Source organism: Megalobrama amblycephala, linkage group LG14, assembly GCF_018812025.1.
Source record: "Megalobrama amblycephala isolate DHTTF-2021 linkage group LG14, ASM1881202v1, whole genome shotgun sequence".
Taxonomy (NCBI): Eukaryota; Metazoa; Chordata; class Actinopteri; order Cypriniformes; family Xenocyprididae; genus Megalobrama; species Megalobrama amblycephala.
In genome coordinates, this window is record NC_063057.1 from 48,376,866 (window position 1) to 48,402,218 (window position 25,353).

General features: G+C 38.6%; 1 protein-coding gene across 4 annotated transcripts; it reads right to left on the bottom strand.

Moving 5' to 3' along the window:
• Positions 1-9,373: 9,373 nt before the first annotated feature.
• On the bottom strand, positions 9,374-24,993 carry gata3 (GATA binding protein 3). Of its 4 annotated transcripts, XM_048155576.1 has the most exons (6): positions 24,844-24,993; positions 19,257-19,612; positions 17,686-18,219; positions 15,283-15,428; positions 13,493-13,618; positions 9,374-10,782 (listed from the first exon to the last, which is right to left on the bottom strand). In XM_048155576.1, exons 2-6 carry the CDS (start codon positions 19,483-19,485, stop codon positions 10,492-10,494), a joined length of 1,326 nt encoding a protein of 441 aa, XP_048011533.1. In that variant the 5' UTR covers positions 19,486-19,612; positions 24,844-24,993; the 3' UTR covers positions 9,374-10,491. The 4 variants fall into 4 exon arrangements, with proteins under 4 accessions (XP_048011533.1, XP_048011536.1, XP_048011535.1 ...); XM_048155579.1 differs by lacking the exons at positions 15,283-15,428; positions 24,844-24,993 and adding an exon at positions 15,183-15,223 and having other exon boundaries at positions 17,743-18,219; positions 19,257-20,118; XM_048155578.1 differs by lacking the exons at positions 15,283-15,428; positions 24,844-24,993 and adding an exon at positions 15,183-15,223 and having other exon boundaries at positions 19,257-20,118.
• Between the last annotated feature and the right edge of the window lie 360 nt (positions 24,994-25,353).

The window sequence follows — 25,353 nt, forward strand, 5'->3', positions numbered from 1 at the left end:
ACCTTTTGATTATTATTGTTGCCTCTAGTAATTATGTGTCTGATTTTTAATTTCCAAACTATTTTGGGTTCATTTTAAGCCAGCCAGATAGTAATTTTTAAACAATAGTTGGGTTAAATAAAATTGCCTAGCATGTTGGGCAAACATTTAAACCAACCGCTGGGTTAAAACAATCCAATCGCTGGGTTTGTCCATTTTCAACCCAGCTTGGGTTGTTTTTAACCCAGCATTTTTTAGTGTACATACATACATATACGTTTTGTTAGTAGTTAGTAAGATAGTTAACATGAAGGGTAGTTTTTGAGCAACTTGTATCACAGAGGTTACTGTTTCAAAGTAGATTCCCAACAATGCATTTTAAAACATCAATTCCAGTTTCACCGCCAGACAGTCACTGTTATTTGTGTATGTTGTTGACTGCTCATCCATTCAGAAGCTTAGATTTGTTTGAAAGAGGATCTGTGTTTATGGTCACACATATGCACACACCTTTCCCTCTCTGGCCTTCAAATCACCCCTCATACCCACTAAAGACATGTTCTTTCCCTCCCTAAAAACCCCAGAAGCCCCTTCAACTCCTCCTCTTCTGTTTCTCTCCTGCTCATCATTCACTCCATCTGTCGCTGTTGTCATCTACCTGAACGCCCCCTCTTTATGCTTTACCAAGTGTGAACTGCTGAACTCTGCGTAAGTGTGTGTCTGATTACCGTAATGCCCCATTCTGTCCCTGTCTACTGATGAACTCATGAACTTTTAGCACCATGATTCACCATGGTTTCAAAAAAAAAAAAAAAAAAAAAAAAATTATCATCCAACCACACGTGTGAATAAAATAAACGACTAATAGGACAAATAATCAGACATTTTTTAAAAGTTCAAAAGCCACAAGTCATTTTTTTAATTCATGAGTGTTGGAAAGCCTGATTCATATTAGTTAAATGTTCAATCAGATGGTTTAAAGGGTTAGTTCACCCAAAAATGGCTTCAATGGTTTCAATGGCTTTGCTCTCTATAGAGGCCTCACTGAGCCATCGGATTTAATCAACAATATCTTAATTTGTGTTTCGAAGATGAACGAAGGTCTTACGGGTGTAGAACGACATGAGGGTGAGTAATAAATTACATTATTTTCATTTTTGGGTGAACTAACCCTTTACGTAACTGGTTCAAAGGTTTAACACCTTGGTTAAAAGGTGTTGTTTGTGTTTCCTAGAACACTGTTAGATAGTTCTAGGTGGTCAAAAGAGTACATGCTCAAAATTCTCAATGATTTTTATTCATAGGTTAATACTTAGGATATATATGTGACCTTGGATCACAAAGTAAATTTTTTAAAATTGAGACTTATACACTAAGTGAATAATAAGCTTTCCATTGATTTATGGTTTGTTAGGATAGGACAATATTTGGCCGAGATACAACAATTTGAATATCTGGAATCTGAGGGTGCAAAAAAATCGCCTTTAAAGTTGTCCAAATGAAGTCCAAACTATATCCACTCACAAAAATACATTTTTGATATATTTATGGTAGGAAATTTATAAAATATCTTCATTGAACATGATCTTTACTTAATATCCTAATGATTTTTGGCATAAAAGAAAAATCGATAATTTTGACCCATACAATTTATTGTTGGCTATTGCTACAACTGGTTTTGTTGTCCAGGGTCACATATACACAAATTTAGTGGATTGGTTTGTTCAGATCTCTTGTTCTTTGGGTAGTTCATGTAAACGAACCAGTTAAAATAAATGTTTCATCATCATTGTAGCAATGCCAAGTCCAATTCATTTTATGTGAATCAGTTCGTTCAGATGGTTCACTCTAAATCAGACTTCCATATTATCATAAAATTAGCTTCTTTAGCTCAGATTCCATATATATACACTCATTGGCAAAAAGATAACACGTATACACGTATATATATACATATATATATAGGGGGGTTTTGCAGAAATGCCATGGAAGAACCATTTTTGGTTCCCAAATGACAATGATCAGTTCTTAAAAGAACCGTTTTTCTTATTTTTGAATAACCTGAAGAGCCTTTTTCCACTGCAAAGAACCTTTTGTGCGATGGAAAGGTTCTTTATAGAACCATAGAGGACCTTTTTTTAAGAGTGTACCCAAAGTTTAATAATAATAGTAATGCTTGCCTACTATTGAATACATTAACTTCTTTATCCAAAATGATTCTTTTACATATAGTATTATTGCGATTTTCCACCAGACTGTGTCTGTTCTTGTGTGTACGTGTGGCAGCCAGCATGTAGTCTCGTCGACTGGCCACCCTGCAAACCCCCAGGCTTCCCCAGTCGAAAGAGAGATGATTATCTGTTATCTTCCATGTTTTGACGGGAGATTATGCTAAAGATTTACGATTGCTGAAAAGACAATGCTGAACACCGCATTCTCAAGTGGCAAAAGAGTGTTGAAAACAAACACGCAGACCACAGATAACTGCTCACCTTAGCAACCGAGGGACAGCGTTCCCCGCGTTTTAAGCACAACTTCACAGACACTGCTCATTACAACATCAACACAAACAGCTGAACCGCTCTCATTTTTATCAACATGAAGCATGTATTTTCACGTACGACTTGGCTTCAGCCTTGTTAAAATTCTTGGCAATAGTTCATCAGGCTGGGCCAAGACGCTTCCACAAAAGTGCCAAACTAAGAATCTGAAATTAAACTGACAAGCTTTGTAATTGAAGTCAATTGTGGTTATTGTCATATGCTTCATACTGTTTTCAGGCTTTAATTTTCTGTGATTACTTTTTTGCAATGATATGATCGTTGTGATTATAGCATGTTACAAAGATTTAGTCTATCATTTCATTTTTATTTCATCTAATCACCAGGCCACACAGAATCTGCATATATATATATATATATATATATATATATATATATATATATATATATATATATATATATATATATATATATATATATGTGTGTGTGTGTGTGTGTGTGTATAAATCACCAATAGGCCTTCTGTAAAACAATGCATAGAAATTACAGGGGGAAACCCGACCAGAAAGATGTGTAGTTGTTTTGTTTTTTTTTCAGCACAGGCATCTCTTTATGAGTGTGGTTAGTCTAGCTTGGGTATAGGTGTGTCTAAATACGAATGTGGTTTCAAGCAAATAACTGTTTAGGTATGACAGTAAGAATTGTAATAGGTCACAGACCAGAGACGTGTGTAAAAGTTCAAGAGTATGTAAGCCTATGTGTGTGGTTAATTTAGGTAAATATGGAGTGGTTTGTTGGAGACCCACATGAATCCCATGGTGTGGTCATATAACCACTGACACACTTCATTCAGTAGTCGCCTAATGCAGAATTAATAAGGACTCCTCGGCCTTTCCAGTGAATGCAACCATCATAACTCTCAGTGCTTAAATGCCTGGTTAGGCCTTCGTTAACAGATCTAATCAATATTTTGCATTTACTCAGCCGCCAATGCCATTTTAAGTCTAATGAGAAAAATGTCCACCCTTTAAAACAATGAACAGGAAGGAAATCTGCACCGCTGACATTCAACTGCTCACAGGACTAATTCTTATGTGTTTAGCTAAATGAATAATTGCATTACAAGCAGACAGGTCATTTGGGGATTTTTTTCTTTTTCTGTATTAGATGGCTCACACTGTCATTGACAGAGATTTTTACTATATTGTGAGTCGCTTTTGAGGAAAATTAAGAAAACTTTCTATGGTAAAATAAGATACAGTAATGCAGGTTTACGTGTATTTTTGACAGCTGCTTTATAAAAAAATAGTGTGAATTCAAGTTATATTTTTTTCAGAATTGTTTCACAATCTTGGCAGGAATTAACTGAAAATGATTTCAACTTTTAACTTTTAGTAGTGTAGAAATGAGATCTGAAACTGTGTAGTTAAGTTATAGTATCATTTTGAGATAATAATTGTTATTTTAAATCATTGAGATATTATTATAGTTTTAATCAAGAGTTTGAATTAGTTTTTTTTTATTTTCAGTTTTTTTTGGTCATTTTTCTCAAGTTTTTTTTTATTTTTATTAGTTTATATAGGCTATATTAGTAGGCTATATAAATGTATGTGTGTGTACAGTTTTTTGTTTGTTAAGGTTTTAGTTATTTTAGTACATCAAGGTAAACTAAATAAAACTGAGAAATGTGGCAAAAAATGTTTCTATGATTTTAGTTTACGTTAACTATAATAATCCAGATCTACAGGTGTTTTGCTGCCTTCAGGTGCTCTCAGAATTATCATAAATACGAGTTTCTTAGTTAAAAAATTGCACATGAACACCCGTTTTCCCAGAAGTTAAAGACTATGGATTTAAAATATAAAATGTGTAGTTTAAGCCTGTTTATAAGAATATATAAGCAGTGTACATCTGCTATTTTGTTAATTTTCAGTACTCTAGCATATACATGGCCTCAAAGCTATCATGATTCATGGATTTAAGCTGCCTTCACGTGCTCTCGGAATTATCGTAAATTACGATTTTCCTACTTAAAAATTGCATATGAACGCCCCCCATTTCGAAACCTGAATGCGATGAGCTCGTAATCACGACTTCAGAAGTGGGAATTATCAACTTTCCGATAGCACGTGAAGGCAGCATTAATATGACTCCAATTTCTACGTTCACGTAATTACCGTAAAAAAAAGCTCTATATGCTTTCAAATCGCTTTCGCGGTAGTTTGATGTCATACACCAATCGGTCTGCAGAGCCAGTCGAACACACCTTAAATCTGCAGTGGTCAGGTGGTACAAGTCGCTCTCAGAAAATTACGAGCTTACACGTTGTAATTACAAGTTCAACAAGCACATGTAGGCTTTTTACAGTTTAGAATCGTTACGTAATTACAAAATGGCATGTGCACCTAAAACATGCATGGCTGTTGACTCTCTCTATAATTAATGAAATGTAGACATTAGTACATACCTTTTCATTAATATTCAGCACACAACTCATGACCCTGTGATGGATGGATTGAAGACAGTTTTCTTTCCTATGTTGAGGTTGCTACTTGCTAATCAGAGGCAGGTGGTATTAAGGGGGAGGGATGTTCTCATTCTAGAGAGATTTGATTGGATAAAATTGTCCATTTTCCCAGAAGTTAAAGACTATGGATTTAAATGTGTAGTGTAAGCCTGTTTATAAGAATATATAAGCAGTGTATATCTGCTATTTTGTTAACTTTCAGGACTCTGGCGTATAAAGCTATCATGATTCATGGATTTACGCTGCCTTTCCATGCTCTCTGAATTATTGTAAATTACGAATTTCCTAGGTAAAAATTGCACATGAACGCCCTCCCATTTCGAAACTTGAATGCAATGAGCTTGTAATCATGACTTCAGAAGTGGGACTTATCAAATTTCCAAGAGCATGTAAGGGCAGCATAACAGCAACAAAAATGTTTGATTCATGGGGTCTTTAAGTCAGACCAGTAGTGTCAAACAAGTTTGGCAGGTCAAAAACTGGAAGTAAGCACTCATGAAAACTATGTGGCGGTCCAGAACATTTTTTCCTGGTAGTTCATGGAGTTCCCCTTTAGGTTCTTGTTCACACATAATTGATACCTTTTTATAGCACAATAATGAGAGGAGAACATAAGCATTATTTGACATATGAGTCCTGCTGGTGGTATAGTTTTAAAACATGTTTTAGCCACTGCAGGTTGAAATATCAAGGAAGCCAGGCTCTGGTCAGATGTTCAAACACACCGCTGTCAGTAAATGTTATGTCAGCCACAGGTAACCGCCTCCTAGGTGCTTGTTCCCATGGAAACTACAATATTTACAAACATTCCCTGATTTTTTTTCCTTTTTTTCTGTCAACGCGGAAAAAGAACTCAACTTCATTCATATTTCAGGCAAACGAGTAGGTTAACCAAACAGTGGAAGATAACCAGATAGTCCCGTGTTGGGTTGCAAAGCAATGTTTGTCTTGGTTTTTTTTGTTGTTTTTTTTTCTGATGAATGTCCTTGTTGAAAAAAATCAGCATATGCTGGATAGATATGTTTTGAAGCATGGAAGCTGGTTTGAGCTGGTTTATGCTGGTCCTTAGCTGGTCATGAGCTGGTTTAAGCTGGTCAAGTGCTGGTGCTGAGCTGGAGCTAGTTGCTTAGGACCAGCACTTTACCAGCTTAAACCAGCTTAAACCAGCTTCCATGCGTCAAAACATACCTAACCAGCATATGCTGGTTTTTTGGTGTCATCTTGTGTGTCCTAAATTAAATTCTGGTCAATATTTCAGTATTAGCATTTTTGACGGTCAATTAATCAAAAATGTTAGTTAGCTAGTTAGCTAGCTTGTGTGAATGCTTATGCTAGCAACTGCTGTAAATAGACAAAAGACTGTCATCTGACAACAAATACACACATACAAAACAAATAGTATTTAGGCAATAACTTATAGGCCTACACTGGTTAATCAAAAGCCATGCAATCATTATTCCCTGCTAACTGCAACGTGTGACTCAGAAGTGTCAAACCAAAGTCACCACAAAAAGCTTCATTTCTGAAGAACCCAAAAGTGTGTCCGCTGGTTTTGCAGTGTCATTATATTTCATCTGCCGGGATCCTGTAGTTTGCGTGCTAACGTGAGGGAAATAGTTTGAGCCACACAGTGTTTAATTGACAGCACTTACCAGAAATGGAACGAGTATGTGTTTTTGGAAGATTCACACCAGAAACCTTTGAGCCTTTTAGCTTTCTTTAGGGACATTTCGAATATCCGCTTAGTAATTAGCATATAGCTAATTCGAGATCACCCACATTTCATACAGACTTTGAGTTACAGATCACATTGTTAATGCACAAAATGCTGCAAGAAAATAAAATACAGGAAAACACTGATGTACTGGAGAACAGAACAGCTAAAGTCAGTCCAGTAAAATAAACATGCGGTAACTGCCACGTGGCTATGTGTAGTCAAAGCGGAAGCTAGCAAAAGCGAGATTATGATATGATTTTTGATAAGACATGATGATTTAACATGTAAAAAGTGTTGCCTCAGACGTTGCACTCTCAGTCTCATAGAACCAGACATCTGCATATATACACTCTTTCACATGAACATATAGTTGGCGTTAAGCTCTTTGTTAAATTCTTACTCTCTCTTTTACTCTCTCTTACTCTATCTGCATTTTCATGTCTCTCATTATGGCCATTACAACAGTAATGAGCAGTAAAGGGCAGTAAAGGGCAACAGGACATTCCAACACGTTCATATTTGAAAAACTGAACCTGATGTGAGTGTTTTTAAACCGAGATGTTATGCTAACAGAAGGAGCCATGCCTTTTATGTATAAACAATCTTTTTTTATATACACTTATAAAGGGGAAAGTTTCCGTTTTTGTTATTTTAAGTGAATGTACATGTGCAAATCTTCTATACGCCTGTGTGGGTCCTTGGCTTCACTGTGGTCTGGGGTTAGTTCCTCTTTTATTTTTTTTTGGACTTCACAGAGAAAGTTTCTTAGCATGCTAATGCGCCATCAGCACAGGCTGCATGCAAATGTACGAAACCACAACAGCAACTAAAAACAAAATGTATGTAGCTCCTCTATATTCACTCCGTTGAGAAAAAGAAACATGCAAATGTAACGTAAAATGCTGGTTGATAGTCCGTAACTGCCCTGTGTAAAATTTAGCATGATGCTAATTTAAAACTAACCTTTATTTGTGTATTACTAATGTTTGTTTTCTACATTTACATGCCTGCAAGATTGGACATCTTAACCATGATGAAATATTTTTGTCATTGTGTGAGTACTGCATTGGTTAATGATGAATGTTTCTTTGAACTTAGTGAGCTTAGCATAACATGGTAAAATTATTAAAGATAGAGTACTATTAAACATATGTATTGTTCGCATTACGTATAATGTTTATGTTAACAGTTCTTCTACAAAGTGAACGCTTTATAATCAAACAAAAACCCTTAGGGCAGGTCCTTTCTTACGACCCATAAAAACTAATGGAGTGAAGACCATGGAACAGTAAGCAATGACCCTGCAAACCCACAATGAACCACTGATCAAAGGCAGCTGGTAAAAAAAGATTTCCTCTTCATGTAACGAATGCTTTTGAACATTTTTAATGTTCTTGCATTGTCTCTTGTTGATTTGCAGGCCAGATTTTGGCAACTACAATTTTTATTGAGCATGTGCAATCTTTCCCCTACAAAATTGTTCTGACTTGTGGTATTAACCATTATGCTGAGGAATTTTTTGACTGGGAACACCACATGTGTAACGAGGTGGGGAAACAAAAGTACAAAAATTATCTATAATAAAATTTGGGAAGTAGTTATACCCTGTGTGAGTTTAACTAACATTTTTGGGAAAAAGAAAATTCTTTCCGGGTCAAAATGACCCGAACACAAGATTTATTTTAGTTCAGAGAAATTCAACTTTCTCATGATCCAAATTGCATTGAAAACTTACCCTTTGGATGCCAACTTATGCCTCATTGCACCACAAAACCACTTATTGCAGCCTTATTAGTTTCTTTTCTCTACAATTTATTGTGCAGTAGCAGCCACAGGCTGAGGGTATTTTCTGCTGTGATACCTTTTACACTATTCTACCCATAAGGCTTTGCTTCTGTTAACCATGTTTTTTTTCATACTTGGCTCTCTTACAAGATGTCTTTAAGTGATTGCTCTCTCTATGCAAATATAAATTTCATTGCCATAATCATCGCTTCATTCCTTTTGCAGTAACATTGGTTGACATGAGTTCAAGTATTCTGATCGGACTGCATTGTTTTTGCCTACCTTTGAACTACCTTCACTTTTTTTGAAGTGAAGAGAAACATAAAATTTGCTTAGGTTACATTTTTCATTGAAATGTACAATATTATGTAATGTACTACATCGCTGTTCTCCAAGATAAATCATGGATCGAGTCATGGATCATGTCAATTTGTTCATACAGACCTGAAGCATTTGTTTCTTCAAAATGTAAACCGATTTTATGTTCAACATAAAATGGACAGAAAGATGAATTTCAGTCTCCAGACTGCAAATACTCTTATTTCTGTCCTGACATGTTCAAAAAGCATTTCTGATGTGAATAGCATGCTAACAGCAGTGTTGATGGAATGTCAAACTCAAATTGGTAGCGTGAGGCTGTGTGGAGTTGAGTCCCTCACAACATGTCTATTTATTTCTAGGCTTCCTGTTGGTATGCGGACAGCAGCATTCTGGGTAAATCTAGAGGTGTCCTTGTGGCTAGCAAAAGCCATGTGTCAGATATCACACATACATAGGGACATATACCCACAAAAACTCACTCTTGCATTCACACACCAATTAGTATGCAAACACGCAAAAAAAGCGTTCACCGTTGTGTCCTTGTATGATGTCAACAGAGATTAAACTAGTTTATTATTTTCAAAGAGGAAAAAAAATTACGCAACAAAAAGCAAGTCTTTTTTTTACACTAGTGATTATTAAATTTGTACAACCATTCAGTCTGCATTACATAAAGAAATAATTCTACATCTTTGTTTCTTTCGTATTTTTGGTACTCTGAATTATACATACAAATAACAAATACAGGAACTTTTTTCACAATGCATATAACCTGGGCCCAAAGAAGTCTTTCAGGTGAATACGTGAGTGTGTGTGTGCGTGTGTGTGTGTGTGTGTGTGTGTGTGTGTGTGTGTGTGTGTGCATGTGTGTGTGTGAACACAAACCAATTGCCCAAGACCTATAACACATCCAGAAGAGTAGCTGGAAGTCTGCGAAACAGACCTGACTACAAGTTTTAATGCATTACACACCATTTCCTTTCTACTTTTCTTCTCCCTACTTCTCATCTCCTACTTTTTTCGCCATTCGGATAGAAATCGTGGCCACGTCGCCACGCCGTTCCATCTTCCAGGTTTAAGTCGTACCCTTCTTATCATTAGCTGCCCACTGGCATTTCCTGTCCTCGCCTTTTTTCATTTTGCTCTTTAAAAAGTCTTCATTAAATGTATTTCAGACAATTTTTTTTACAAATATATGCAGAGTTCATCTCCTGTTGTCATTCACAGCTCAATTCCTCATGTCTCACGGGGGCAAAGAATAGGAGATGCGTAGAAGAAGAAGAGGAGTAGGTTTGGGAATTAGAGAAGGTTAGTTTAAAGTCTCGTAATGTTTGTGCCTTGATGCCCACAGGAAAGATGGCATTTGTACACAAATGAAGGTTGACATCAGCGCGAGGCTTCATGGTTGGAGGGGCGATGAAGAAAGTTATTGTCTTTTCTCTTTCATTCTCACTGTCTCTCCCTCATAATGCGGGTTAGGGGGTTTAAGCGGGGCATACCGAAGTGGAGAAGGGGTCTTGGGGGGGCTCGTAGCTCAGACGGAGCGCGTGAGAGAGCTGGTTCAAGGTCGGAGGGTTGCGGCGGGTGACAGGCTTCAAGGTTAACGGTGCTTTGAGACGTCCACCGTCAGGAGATTGGGCGGTCGGAGGTAGCAGGGTGCTCTAGCCCATCGCCGTCACCATACTGGAGGGGTGGTGGGGGGCGAAGGGCAAGCTGGAAGAGGGGTGCATGGGGGTGGGCGTGGTCAACATGTGGCCGGAGTGCGAGAAGGGAGGGAACGAGGTCATGTGACGCGACAGGGCGGCTGGGCTGAAGGAACTGTTCTTTTCCATCAAGCTTTTGGAGAAATCCTCCATGCTATCATGGGACTTTTTGCTCTTCTTGGACTTGCTGGACATCTTCCTGTTCCGGGTCTGGATGCCCTCCTTCTTCATGGTGAGTGGTCGGTTGATCTGTGAGGAGAGAGAGATGGCAGACTTTAATAATGGCCACGGGACCGTCCTGCTTACATAAGACAGGAGCATAATGGAAAAACTTTATTGCTATGAGATCGGTCCTTCATATTTCAGAAGACCTAAATCCAGTTATGTTTCTTTTAAGTATTAACTTAATCTCAGATGTTTCTCCTAAAAATTCCTAATGAGAAATAAAAATAGACACAAAGGAGGCAGTTGTTGATATATGGTCAAATTAATGTGGATAGCATAGCTCAGATCATTTGGTCTTGGAATAATGAATTCCTAAAGAACTTTCTGACTAGTTGTAAGTATCTTGGTATCTTGGCAAATCAAAGCACAGTTTGAGACATTGTAAGAAACATCCGAGAAGCAGAAGACCTAAAGGCATTCATTTTTGTAACCTCATGTCTTCATGTCATGTGAAGAAGACTTTCAAAAGAAGATAATGTGATAATGTGCTTCTTTATGCCCGTACAATGAAAGTCAAAGGAGACCAATGTTGGTTTGCACCCTACTGACGGCCATTGTATGGACGAATACAGTTGAAACATTCTTTAAAATATTTTCATTTGTGAACCACAGAAGAAAAAGAAATTCAAACAGGTTTGGAATGAGTATATAATGACAGAATATTCATTTTTTGGGTGACTTATCCCTTTAAGCAAAAGTCATATTCTCTTCATCTAATCTCTGTAATTGCTGTCTTGGAGAAACAATTGAGATATTAAACAGATCTCATTTACAATTCTCCTTACGGGAAAGTTGGAAGCTGACACCCCTTTAAGTTGCGGTTTCTGGGATTAGGATTTGGTTAAACAATGAGGGTCACTTTACACACTCGTAGTGAGACCCTTTAATGCTTTATTGAGTCCAAGCATGTTCTGATGGTATGTAATAGAGCTTCATTATAACACAGATACGTCAGTTTCTTTGTTCGAGCGAGCGTGTCTGTACATACAAGTGTGTGTGTTGGGTCATATCAGGACTAGGCTGGATTTAGCCTTTGGTTCCCTAACGCCAGGCATGGACGATGCCAGTCTTGCCAAAGAGAGAAACCCCAGACTCTGGCCAGCCGGGTTCAAGCGCAGTAGCACTGCCATATCCGTCTGCCAAAGCCTGCCACTTTCACCCCATAATTGGACTGCTTATTTCTCTCTCTCTGTCTTAAAACACTCTTAGATGCTTTGTGCAAGAGCTATTAAGTGATTCTAAGAAGCATTTGTTTTTGAGTGTTAATGTGTTTGATTGTTTTTAAGACTTAATAAGCTGTGAACTTTCTACTGTTATTTCACCATTTTGATTTATATAAGACTGATAAACCCCACAGTTTATTATTTAGTATTTTTAGTAAATTGTGAGTAAATGTTAAATCTAATCATTTATTTCTGCAATTTCTGAATTTGTAGCAATGTACTCATTTGTTAACAACTAACTGGATTATATCAAAAATATATCTGCAAGAAATTTTGCATTGACGTCTGTTATCGGAAAAACCATATTGGCTGACCACTGGTGTAAATGCGAGCGAGTGTACCAGTATGTGTGTGTGTGTGTGTGAACTCACACCCCAAAGCAAAACTGTTAATTTAAAACATCACAGAAAACACATGCTTTTAGCCGTCGGCTATAAAACACTCTTATACGTTATTCAGTTATGCATTTTGGGACTTAAAATGACCACATAAAGAAACTGAGAAGGAAACGGGTCAGCTGTCTAACCCCAGACTGACAGACATACAAATACAATCACAAATCAGTTCTTTGATAAATCCCTGTCGGCTCAATGAGAGATGGGAGTGGTTGTGATAATGCAAACATGCGAGTTAGTGAAGAACACTCTGGAGAGAGCTCTGCTTAATTTAGCATGCAAAATCTGGAATTTAATTCAAAGCAGGCCGACCTTAACAGAAAAAGGACGTACCAAAGCAAACTAATTTTCCAATTACCCAAACTCTTGGTTGTTTCGAACGATAATACATGTTGTTTGTTTCCCTGATAGCCTAAGACTTTTTTTCTCGAGTTCTTATGAAACAGTCAAAACCAACATGGCAAAATTATTTAAAAGGGTGCACTTGCGTGACTAGTGTAACGGGAGCGTGGGGCCTCAAAGTGTGATGATACAGGATACCAGAGCTGATTAGGTAGAATGAAAATGTTCCCCGGCATATGTTCAACATTGAAATACCACCAACTGAAGTGTAATTCAATAGTACAACAGTACTAGCAGTTTAGCTCCCACATAATAGCAATAAAAATAAATAATAATATGAGGAAGAACAAAACAAATCTCTGTGGGTAATTGACTCTAACGTCTAGAGACCATTGGGGAATGTTTAAAAAATGTTTCATGGTTTCAGAATGGGCCCCTGGGGTTCGAAAATCACATTAATGACTACAGTAGGGCCAATCAGACAGGCTTTGGAAAACACAACGAATCTGAATGAAACAGATGTGATTGATTAATGATTATAACGGTTGATTAACTTATTTTTGAGTAGTCAATGAGTAGCATGAACCTTTCACTTTCACGATGTTGTGAATGTTGTGAAAGAAAGAAAGAAAGAAAGAAAGAAAGAAAGAAAGAAAGAAAGAAAGAAAGAAAGAAAGAAAGAAAAAGAAATGGCATGACATGAAAGGAGCCATCATGCAAAGAGAAGATAGAAAATATCTTACTAGATAAGTGTAAGACAGCTATGGAGCTTACATTGTGTAATTTGTAATAGAGGCCGCAGGCATTGCAGACGGGATCGCCGTTCGCATTTCTCCGCCACAGTGTCGTCGTGGTCGTTTGACAGTTTGCGCATGAGGTCCCTGCTCGTCTGGCAGCGGACTGATGGACACACACAAAGAGGAAGAATCACGGTTATTACACTCATAATATAATAACTTAAGATGATGATTACATTCCTACAGTGTTAATGGCCCCCAACCCTCCTGTTTCCTGAGCTTGCAAATGGTTTTAAGCGATGCAGAAATATATGTCAGGGGAAAAGAGATCTCCATAACACTGGTGCCTTAAACTCTCGGGTAAAAATAGTGCCTTGCACACATGCCCTCTCAAACCTAAATATTTACAGAGGACATGAAAGCGCTGGTTTAAATAGTGCCCATTAAAGCTGATGACATTTTCCCGTTAAATGATGGAGAAACAGCGGCTCTGCATGAAATGGATCCACGTTTAAACATCAACCTTCAGTTAGATATTAGCCATCTTTATTCACATCAATATGCTGCACTAAAATAGCTTGCTCTAAATTAACATGCATTGATTAAAAGCAGTTAGAATTATTAATTATAAGCAGTTACTGACAATTATCATAAGTAAAAAAACAAAACAAAACAAAACAAAAAAATGAAAACTCAAAAGAAACACAATGAATTTGTAGGGTTCAGCAACATATCTTGAAATGGACTATGCAGAAAGAAAAATCATGTGTTTAGGGTTAATACAGAAATGCTGAAGTAACGTTCTGCAGTTCATAAATGTCGTTTAATTCAATTTAAAGCCAGACTGATAATCAGGCGCATGACTGATTGACGTGGTCGATTGACTTGACGTTATTATGATTGGCTGCTTTTTTCGATCGTTTGTGAATTTAAAAAGACAGCTAAATTGTATTATCAAATGAATTAAATTCAAATACATTAGGCAACATTTAGAGAACAGCATTTGTTCTATAAAAGGTTATTCGTTCCTGTTTTATTCTTCTTCACACTATTATTTTCTAGAGATCAATCTGAAGTCGTGACTCCTGTCTGCGCGTTCTCGCCCGTATGTTTAGACTGCGGGAGCGAGCGCTGTTGTTCGAGGAGTTTTATCAGCAGCGCTCAGATATCCGCCAGTCTTTTCCTGGGAAGTCGGCTTTTCACATTAGAGAGGGAGAGAAGGCCAATGCCAAAATAGCAGCGCTCGGACTATTTCTCCGCGCCTCAAGAGCCTCGACTCTATCCAAAGCCTGAAGAGAGACGTGCATGTCTGGTGCTGCCAGACCATTGAAAACACATCTCTTTCTCATTTATTAAATCCCTGTGAAACAGTGTCCCTGATGAATCGCACATTGTCAGAATTGAACCTAATTTCTGCAGACATATTTGACCTGTTCGGGCTGATCACCTCCCACGCGTACTCATTTGAGATAAGCGCTCGTTTCACAACACTTTGAAGTCTCTCCGTGACAAATTTCGTTATGCTGACACGTAGACACAGTGTCAGCAATATTTGCGATAAAATAAAATTGTCCGGGGATTTGTGTCGAGCGGGAAAAAAATAAAATAATAAAAAAAATAATAATAAATAAAAAAATAAATAAAAATTGATACAGAAAAAAATAAACATTATTATTATTGCTAATAATAATAATAACTGCTATTGCTTAATCTAAAAGAAACGAGACCTGCGCTTGGCGAGTCAATTTCTTGCAGCTAACACTTCTTCCTGGGTAGAGAAAGAGAAAGACAGAAGTGTCATTAATACAGTGCTATAGAGCAACATACCAGCCTCCGCTTGGGCTTGATGAGGGGTCGGTTCTGTCCGTTCATCTTGTGGTATAGTCCGCAGGCGTTACACAAATAGTGACCGGTGCCATCCCTCCGCCACAGAGGAGTCGAGGTGGCCCCGCAGTTAACACATTCTCTACCCTCTGCCAACAGAGATACACACACGCATGCACAACTGATTTTTTAGAACCACTAAAACACACTTCCATGCACACGTATAAGCACAACTACACAATCTTATAGGCCATGCCACTAGTGAGCATACAGTGGCCGCCAGTCGCTTTGATTGGTTAAAAACAGAATATTAAATATCAATATTTTACAAACAAAATAATTACTAATAATTATATTAACATTATACACATATTACACACATAACAATTACTAATAATTCATTATTTATAAAAACAAATTAAAGGCAATATCAAAAATACACACATTAAAATTATCATTGGTAAAAGATGAATATGGAAATGCATTAATAACAAATTATTATTATTATTATTAATGCATTACCAAACAAAACATTATCTAATATGACATCAACTTCTCAATCGTCAAATATGACATCATCTGATAAGATCTACAAATAACTTAGCGGTTCTAAGTAGGCAATGCTGTGAAAATGGATTCAGAGGTTTTATCAAACGTATCATGCTCTAAACAACGATGCCTTGAAAATACTGCATCATTCATTAGAAGAGGGAATCGCAAATATAATATAGCTGGATAAACTCATGACTCAATTTCCAAAGAAACAACCTCCCGGTTCATTAAACAACGTGGCTAGGAATAAAAGGAGCTAGATTTTAGGCTGAAATAATGTTAAATAGATTCAGTAACAGTAAGTGAAAGCGTCGGTCTAATTAACTCATTGTGTAACCTGCTCTCTTTACGTAATTAAAACACCGTAGCGTTTGATTGGCATTCTTTCCGTTTGACTGACAGGTGAAGGGCGCGCGCTTCACATGTTCAGTGACCCACGCCTCCGGTCGCTCCGCTGAAACGAAAAACAACCTCGCCGTGCAGCCCCCCTGTACCTCATTCTGCCCTCATTTGTGGCGCGAGACACTTTTGCTCTACAAACTGCCCCAAACCCACAAAGCTCGCGAGCACATTACCACAGATAGTGACACACGCAATAACGGAGTGTTTTACTGCATCTACAGAGGAGCGTGTATACATGCTTTGCTTCAAAAACAAAACCTAAGAAGAACAATACTGGAACTTTAGTGTTCTATGCTTACTGTGCAAAATAGGCTGTTTATTCTAAATGTATAAAACCACAGTAACACCAATCGATTTAAATAATAATGATTTAAAATGTAATTTAAAAAAGGAATAACAATTGGTAACACACAAGTTAAATTAGGCTATAAGAGATTATATTTCTTTATCATAAAATCTATCGCTATGAATAGACCATGATTTAAAAATGGTCCGTTCGCTAATCGCATTTAAAAAGCTGGTTGACCTTTTGAAATCATTTTCTCTGTGTGTTTGGATAACACTCTGTCTGTGCATGTCGGCCGTGCATTGCGCCAGCTCATTCGTTATTCCGAGCGATCCGCGGCGCATCCGGACTCTATCAAAGTTTCTGCGCAAAGTAAACAATGCAACTGTCGCGTGCAGCAGTCTGAAAATAATTGGATTAGCTTAAACATATAAACGCGAGAGAGATGGGGCCGTGAACTGCGAGGCACAAGAGGAGCAAGAGATGAGAGAGAAAACACACACACACACACATACACATCTACATCCGGAAAACCCTAGCGCTCCGCTTTAAACGTGTAGACTCATCTGCATATGCTGAGCGACGTTTAATAAATCAGGGAAGCTAATTCCGCTTTGTATCTAGATGAAATTACATATAATATTCTCCAAAGCGGAATATAATAATGAAATAGTGGTGTAAGGCAGGCGTGTTAAAAAATCTTTAATTTCTGTAAAAGAGAAAGTAAATTGCGCATTGATTATTTAAACTGATACCACAACAAAAAACTGAGATTACTGAAAATAAATCAATTAATCAAGCGAACTGGATTTTAACGTTGCTCAAATGAATATTAATTTCACATGTTTATCATTAGATTTATTTTAAATAAATGGCCTTATCTCTGTGTGATATCATAAATCAGATTTAAGGAGTAGAGCCATTGATGCTCTTTGAACAAGGGATGTGGAATGTATCCAAATTTGATAGCCAAGCCTTGGCACAGACAATAAAAAAAAGACCATAACCAAATCAATAATCCGGGAATTGGATAACCTGGGAGGCTGTTTTTGAGGAAAACGAATGGCAAGTGCACAATAAGAGAGCTCTCAGAGAAAAAGCTATTGCTGAATGATCTGACTATGATTATGTTAGTAAAATCAAAGGGTAGTAAAGCGCACGCCTACCTGAACAGGACCTTGTTTTTGGTCTCGTTTTGGAACCATAACTAGAAGAGGACCCACCTATCAGGCTACTTGGTGGGAAGAGCCCCGGCCCGTAATCGGACACATAGGAAGGGTAAGTGGCGATGGGATGGTGCGCGGAGGACGCGCCCGCTCCAATAGAGGCCATGCTCCGACTATGAGCCGAATCCAGCTTCATGCTTTCGGCCAGAGACACCTGGTACTTAATGCACTCTTTGTCCTCCTGCCGTACGGATGAGCCCGAGCCTGACGTGGAAATTGAGGGGTCAGGGGACACATCTTTGGGTGGAGTGGGGGGAAAGGTGAAGAGGTGTGGGCTGGAGTGGCCAGCGGACAGCGAGGAGGAGGAGGCTGGGGGGTAGACGGACAGAGGCCCAGGGGAACTGTGATGCAGGGAAGTTTTGGGGAAAGGCCCGAGGTTCCAGGGGGAGGTACTGTGGTGAGGGCCGATAGGTTTACTTCCATCGAGCCAAGGAAGAGAGCCGTGCAGCAACGATGGGCGACACACCTGACTACCTGCGGAAACAAAACACAAGCCTGCTGTTAGGACAGGACGAGGCTGTGGGATTCGTTACATTAAGAATGATTAGAACATTTTGTAAACACAGTTGTTGAACATCAAATTATATCTTTATGTATATATAATATACTTTTTTTTAGCCCAGAAAGATATGTATAGGCCTACATTTAATTAATAGCAAGATATTCAATGATTTTTACAACAGCGCTGCAAAACCAAGTACATTTCAAACATTTTTAGGCGCTAAAACCCTTTTAGGCCATTTATTGCATGAAAGAACTAGTGCAACTTGACTAAATGAGTAAAACTGTGAAACTGCACGTAAAGGCCTAGATTACATCTGAGAGGCTTTCGATGGCGCTGAGAAGGGTCCCAATTAACAGCCCTCACGAGTTTCTCTCTTTCAAAAGACTTTCGATATCTTACCCACCAGTATCTACTGATGATGCACGGATTTTGATAGTTTTGATATGTTTAGAGATGGGGCATTTCAAACGAGAAACAAGGTCACGCTTTGCCCCATTCCGTTCAGGAAGTCATGACAATAAATTAAAGCAATTTTTCTTCCGCACTAAAATTCAAGTACCTAGTACAAGGGGAAAATGCGTTTTTGAAAATGATTTAATGAAAATCATTAAATTAAATCTCAGCCATCTAGTGCTAATATAAATATTTTCACCTTATTATATATGATACCATCCTATTTTTTAACTTGTGTGTTTACGAATAACACTGCTCGTTCACATTTAATTTTTTGATCACATTTAAATTTAATTTAATTTAAAGGGCTTTCTAAAATTATTGGAATACGTTACATTATCTAATAACCATAGAATACTAGAAAGATGTGAAACCAGTGACACATCACTTCAGGTAAGCCGCACGTAAACTACAAAATGACACCGTTCAAAAGAGTCAGTTGCATTTTTAGTACAATCCTAAAAGCAGTTTCTGTCCTATTACATATTAATAATTCAGTTAGAACATAGATGAATAATGTAAAATAACTGATGATAAAATTAGGACTACTTACTGTGAGGTGGCGGTGGGTACCTCTGCACGGCCCGAACCGAGTTCCCGTAGTACGGGTGGTTGCTCTGTCCGTCGATATTAAACAATACATCCACATCTTCCGCAAGGGGATACTGCGACGGGTCCATGTAGGAGTGTCCCAGTCCTGGGTGGTGTGTCTCGGGATGCTGGCCGTTAATGACCGGGTGATGATGGGTCATCCAACGGGGCTGCTCCGGACTTACTTCCATCGTTTTCTTTTTCTTTTTTAGCAAACGTTCATACAATCACCGATAAACACAACACGAAAGTTCAAAAAGTCCAAACTCCTCCTTTGTTTAATCCACTGGTTCGATTTATTTTTTTACTTCCGATCACCTGAAATTGAACAAGACAATTTGTTTTACAAAGTCCGTCCGTTTGTTTGTGTTCTTTCTGTCATTGGCAAATTGTCAGAAGCTCGTATAAACTGAATCCGTTTGTTCAATAAACGCGTTTTAACTTCTGAAAGTCAAATGCATTTATACTATTGTTGGTCATAAGTCCGCGTACGCATCCAAACGCGCGTCAAGTTCCGCAAGTTTTTCTGTTGCGCTGCGTAGACTCAACAAGTGAGCTTGACGGTTCAGGCCGAGCCGGGTCGATCTGGATAAGTTTTCTGCCTTATGACTGAACACAAGTTTGATCAAATCTGTGTTTATGCGCAGTAGTAACCCTCTTCCCTCTTACTCTATTTCCATCCCTCCCTCTATCTCTCTCTCTCTCTCTCTAGTGCTCACTCCCTCTGTCTCTGAATGCACTGCTCTCTCTGTGTTTTTTTACAGTGAAGGCATTCTTTCAGGATGGCGCCAGTCAGCTCAATGCTCGCAGACAGCTGTGGCGCGACGCAACTTAAGGAGGGTCTGTGGTGTCATCAGCAGGGGCGGGGCCCAAACAGCCTGGACTAATTGAATAAAGTGGGCCAGGGAAAGATGACCAGGAGCTGCGCCCAATTCTGCTTCCCATTCATATACAGAATGGAATAATTTTTTTTTTTTTTTTTTTTTTTTTTTTTTGAGTGGACGTCTGAACGTGTACATGTTAAACACACTATTTATAAAAACACAAGCACGATAAATGCATTTTAGCTTGGTTTTAAAAATTATATATAAAAATTGGTTCATAAATAAAGTAGCAATTAGGATAAAAGTAAAGAATTTGTGAAAGAAACCGTGGCAGCGTCTGAAACAGAAACATAAATGTGTCTTCTCAATCTCTCCCAAAATGATTTCTTAAACAGATTATTTTTTTGGGAAGTATTTATTAATGTGGCTTAGGTGCATAGTAAAATACATATATAAATAAAATATACGGAACTATCAACATGTCCTAAAGGGAACTATCGTTCCGCGGCCTGCTGTATGTGTTATCAGTGGCAGCTTGTGTGGAGTGTATTCTCTTTTAAATTGTGACAGTGCGTCCTCTCGCGGTGACAAGCACGTTTTTCTAATGAATGTTCAAAAGGGGCTCTTAAACCCTGACTGCGACATAGTCATTTCTCTCTTCCTGCACTTTTAACACAGGCTTTCCCCGGCTGCTGATGTCGGTGTTTTTTAGGCTATTCCTTGAAGGACACCAACCGAACGACTGCATCATTATTTATTTAAGTGTAACACCATTATATGTAACGCGATGCAAATACATTAGCGTTTCAGCATGCGCGGTTAAAACTTTAACCTTAATATGTAATGGGAACGTATTTCTTCTGACAAAAGCCACATTAGGGAGCAGTTTCAGGTAGATTATTCGCTATTATTGTACTTGGTTGCGCTGTAATAAGGGGGCTTGGCCCTTAGGGTGTTATTTTGTCTGTAATGCTCCGGTTTGGCCGGCCCGTCCCCACAGATTGACAAAATGTAATTGGGCTGCTCGTTTGATACTCTGAAATGCGCGGAGATGATGGCCAGCCCTGCAGACGCCGCTGGACGTGACGTCAGTAAACAGGCAGGAAATATACTCCACGCATTGGAGGTAAAATATGTGCTCTGCAAGCTTGTGTTTCTCTCGCGATAGTATTTTCTAGGTGTTCAGAAAACGATAAACCCCCGTACTACTCAAAGAATGTGATTTCAACTGAAAAATAAAGCGAGTAAGAAATAATATTTTTAATAGGCTCTAATAATAATAATACTCATTTTCATTCCTTCGTGGAAAGCTTGCCCATCATCTTAAAAAACGACATATTTGAAGAGAAACTGTATGAAAATGCTGATTCAGGAAATGTGCTTTTTCTCTCCCTCCCGTACGAAGAGGAAAGCCTCTTCTTTCCCTAGTAAAGACCGAAGTTGGATGGTGTTGCACTGGCTCACTGTCATTGTCGAGCTGTCAGCGGACGCGTGTAATGATCCGCACGAGCTATTATCCCGCGCGCGAGCGTACATTAGAGGTACTCGAAGGCAACACGCGACGGTAAAAGTGAAATCCTGATTATGTGTTTTGTTTCTTGACTGAATGTCTTAAGCTTAGTGCGCGGGACATGGATGGAAGCCGTTCCGAACACTACAGGCACGATGTGTCAAGAGTTTGGGAAGTATTCGAGGCGCCCTCACAAGAAAATGTTGTCGTTTATCATACTTCGGGCTGTCAAAACAAAATATGGACTACAATCCCATTATACAGCTGTAACGTGTTACACAATGAAAAGGCAAAAGAGAAAGAAAAAATATTGGGAAAAAAAATACATAGGCGCTATATATAGAACTATATATATAATCATATAGATACCTAGAAAGATGTGAAACACACTCACACATATATATATATATATGTGTGTGTGTGTGTGTGTGTGTATATATATATATATATATATATATATATATATATATATATATATATATATATATATATAATGAGGGGTGGGAAGTAGGCTATGTTAAATCAGACATTCTTTTTAGCTCGGGCCACCATGAGGCTGATTCATTGACGGCACAGTAAATCGGTGGCAGACAGCGATACTGGGTCAGGTTGAAGATTGGGTAGATAATTTGTGAATGATTATGTCAGGCAAGGCAGATTAAAATCAGGAGGCATCACACTTTTCACTGTGGGTGAGAACTTAAGACCCGGCCGTTTTATTTTAGTCTATCCTATAACAAGGGTTAGAAGATGTGCGCTGATAACACGCTTTGTTTTTATCGAGCACCATTTATAAACACATAAAACCTTTTTGTAATAATTTTGCTGAAGTGTGTTTTTGAACGGGCGAGTAGACAATAAAATCCCAGAGCAGGTCAGCACAGTAGCCATCATAAATAACATGGTGCACAATAATAATAATAATAATAATAAAAACAAACATGCAACTGCAGCTGCTTTTATTATTAGCAGCAACACTGCTGTTGTTATCTTTTTTGTGACATACAATTTAATTGTATAATACACAATCAAAACAACTGTGTTAGGCTACTTCTCATCCGCTTTCATTTTTGGTTGATCTTGGAGACGAATGCGATTGTTATCGTCAGCTTGACTGATTTAGTCATATAGCACACACACACACACACACACACACACACACACACACACACACATATATATATATATATATATATATATATATATATATATATATATATATATATATATATATATATTTTTTTTTTTTTTTATAGGTTATGCACACGTTTACAAACGTATGGGGATGAATCCGATTTTAACGCAACCCTCCATGACGTCTGTGGCCGGTTGAAGATGTGGGGAGATTTGATGAAAGGGACGGCCTAGACTGCCCAGGTAAAGCTGTCCAAACAGAGCGGGGTGAACCAGAGGACACACACTTCACCCCAGCTACCGAATGATAAAGACAGGGAAGGGGGGTTCAGTATAGCGAAACATGAGCGGTACACTTGCAATATTCACGCATTTAAGGGCTTGTTCGTCACATTTATTTTTAAGCAACAAAACGTTTCTCCTCTCAGTTACCAGCTGTGGAAAATCACAAAGGAGCTTAACTGTAAAACGCAATTTGGAGGGGGGAAATGTGTTAAATTAAAACAATTTAAAACTAAATATAATATAGGCTAATTATTATTATTAGTATTAATAATAATCATAATAATTAATAAAGGGTAACTCGGATCATTAAGGCGGAATGTGATTCATGTAGGCTACGTCGTCTTTTCAAGAACGAACTTTCTTTCTGAATTCGTATGCTGTGTGATGGTGGCCTATGTAGGTTATACAGCAAATTCTTAGAACCCAGTCGAGGACGTGAAATTCTGATAGTTTTGTCATAATGAGAGTTTGACTTATTTCTAAGAACAACTGACAAAAAGGTGAGAGGGAAAAAACGCGAGAGCCTCGAGTGCAGGTTTTGTTTTTAATAACTCAGAGCTCGAGAGAGAAACATCTAAAGACGGTTTTCATTTGGTGCTTATGATAGAAAACTCGACATATCTGCAACAATTCATTTCCAAAACATTCGTTATTTAGTCTCCATTGGTTTTTCGTTCTCATTAATCCATCCCCGATATATTAGCCTTCGAAATATTAATCCGTTTGTTCGTATAACATCACCCTGTGTTCGGCTTCTTTAGGCCTAATGCATTTATTTGATCCCCACTGGTGCTCTTTGGGATGTCGCATGTAACAACTTCATAACTCAAAGGGAGTAAACAAAGAGGCACAGCGCAGGAATATTGTCGTTCAAACAAAAGTGCATCTCTTCCTTTCGGTCGAGTGCTGATTTGAGGACATGGTTTCAGATCATTTCACTATGCAGCTGAATGGAGTGGCCGGTCTCGTGCTATCAGGGAGAAACAGCTGTTTTACGCGCATTCAGCTCCAATCAATGGAAGCTGCTGCTCTCTACATGCAAATACAAACCAAACGAGCTTGCGCCCATGAAAGACGGCCTATGATGTGCCTTAATGTCGCGTCCTCTTCTCTCTGTTTTCAATTCTCTTCAAACCAGCAACACAAATGCATCCTCTCTCTTTCTGCCACACTCTCTCCCTCCCTCCCTACACACACACACACACACACACACACACTGGAAGCGCAGTTTCAGCAAATCCACTTCTCTTTATGACCCATTGCAGGGCTAATCAGATCAATTTCACGGGTTAAGGGAAGCATACTTGCTCACACTCAGGTGGTAATAGATCATTAAAATCCTTCATCTAGAGGACGGTAGGCGGGAAAATGACTCTTAAAATACAAGGGCGTCCATAAAATACCACCCCAATTGTCGGAAAGTGGACGTGGGTGCTGGTGAAACGCATAGCCTATATATGTGTCGGGTGAAATGAATAAGCTCATGAGAGCTGACATCTATACACGTCTGAAATTGTTAAATGACTGTACCACCCTCATACAGAACAAAACATGCATGAGTGTCGATTTGAAAAAATATCAATTTATTAAACAGAGACAACCGCAAACCCAACGTGTATCTGCACCAAAATTTGAAATGGAGGGACAAAGCATCAGAAGAGCTGGCATGCATAACGCTTAGGAACATGGAAGCAAATCAATGTATTCGACAGTTTTGGGAGCTAGGCTAATTGTGGAAGAGCTAGAAATTAGTTAAAAAAAATCGATGGAAAATATAAATCCGAATATTTACTGACCTGCGGAATTGTGGTTGACGCGTGGTCAGGCGTTTTTTTTCTGACGGGCTTCAGATGTGAAGTGACACACAGATGGAAGTGCGATGGCATTTACAGCAGGAGAGAAAAAAACTAGGCTCCCTTTTTTCTTCTAGCCTACACACACTCACACTGACTCTCGCGCGCGCACGCACACACACACTTACCGTACTTACTGTACACCAAGCGCGAGCTCTTCCGGGTCGGTGTAGGCTGCGGAGTAAAAACACACACTTAATCTGAATGGGAGCGATCACACGCGTCCGTAACGAACCTTTTTAACACAGAGAGAGAGAGGGGGACGTGGACGCACGGGCCGCGGAGAGGGAACAGGTACCGCCCGCGTGCGTTCGGTAGCACGCCGCTTTTCTCCTTGAGCCATAATAACGCAGTCCGATAGATGCCAGACTGATGCTCTATAATGCATGAGATGACTGATAGCGCCTGTCACGGTTTGACCATTTTATATACTATATTTTGTAAATAATTTTT

Coding starts and splice junctions, on each gene's coding strand:
- gata3 (XM_048155576.1), bottom strand. CDS start 19,485: ATGGAAGTAAGTCCGGAGCAGCCCCGTTGGATGACCCATCATCACCCG. Junction 18,220..19,256: donor GTACCCACCGCCACCTCACA/GTAAGTAGTCCT, acceptor TTGTTTCCGCAG/GTAGTCAGGTGTGTCGCCCA. Junction 10,783..13,492: donor TCTATTACAAATTACACAAT/GTAAGCTCCATA, acceptor CTCTCCTCACAG/ATCAACCGACCACTCACCAT.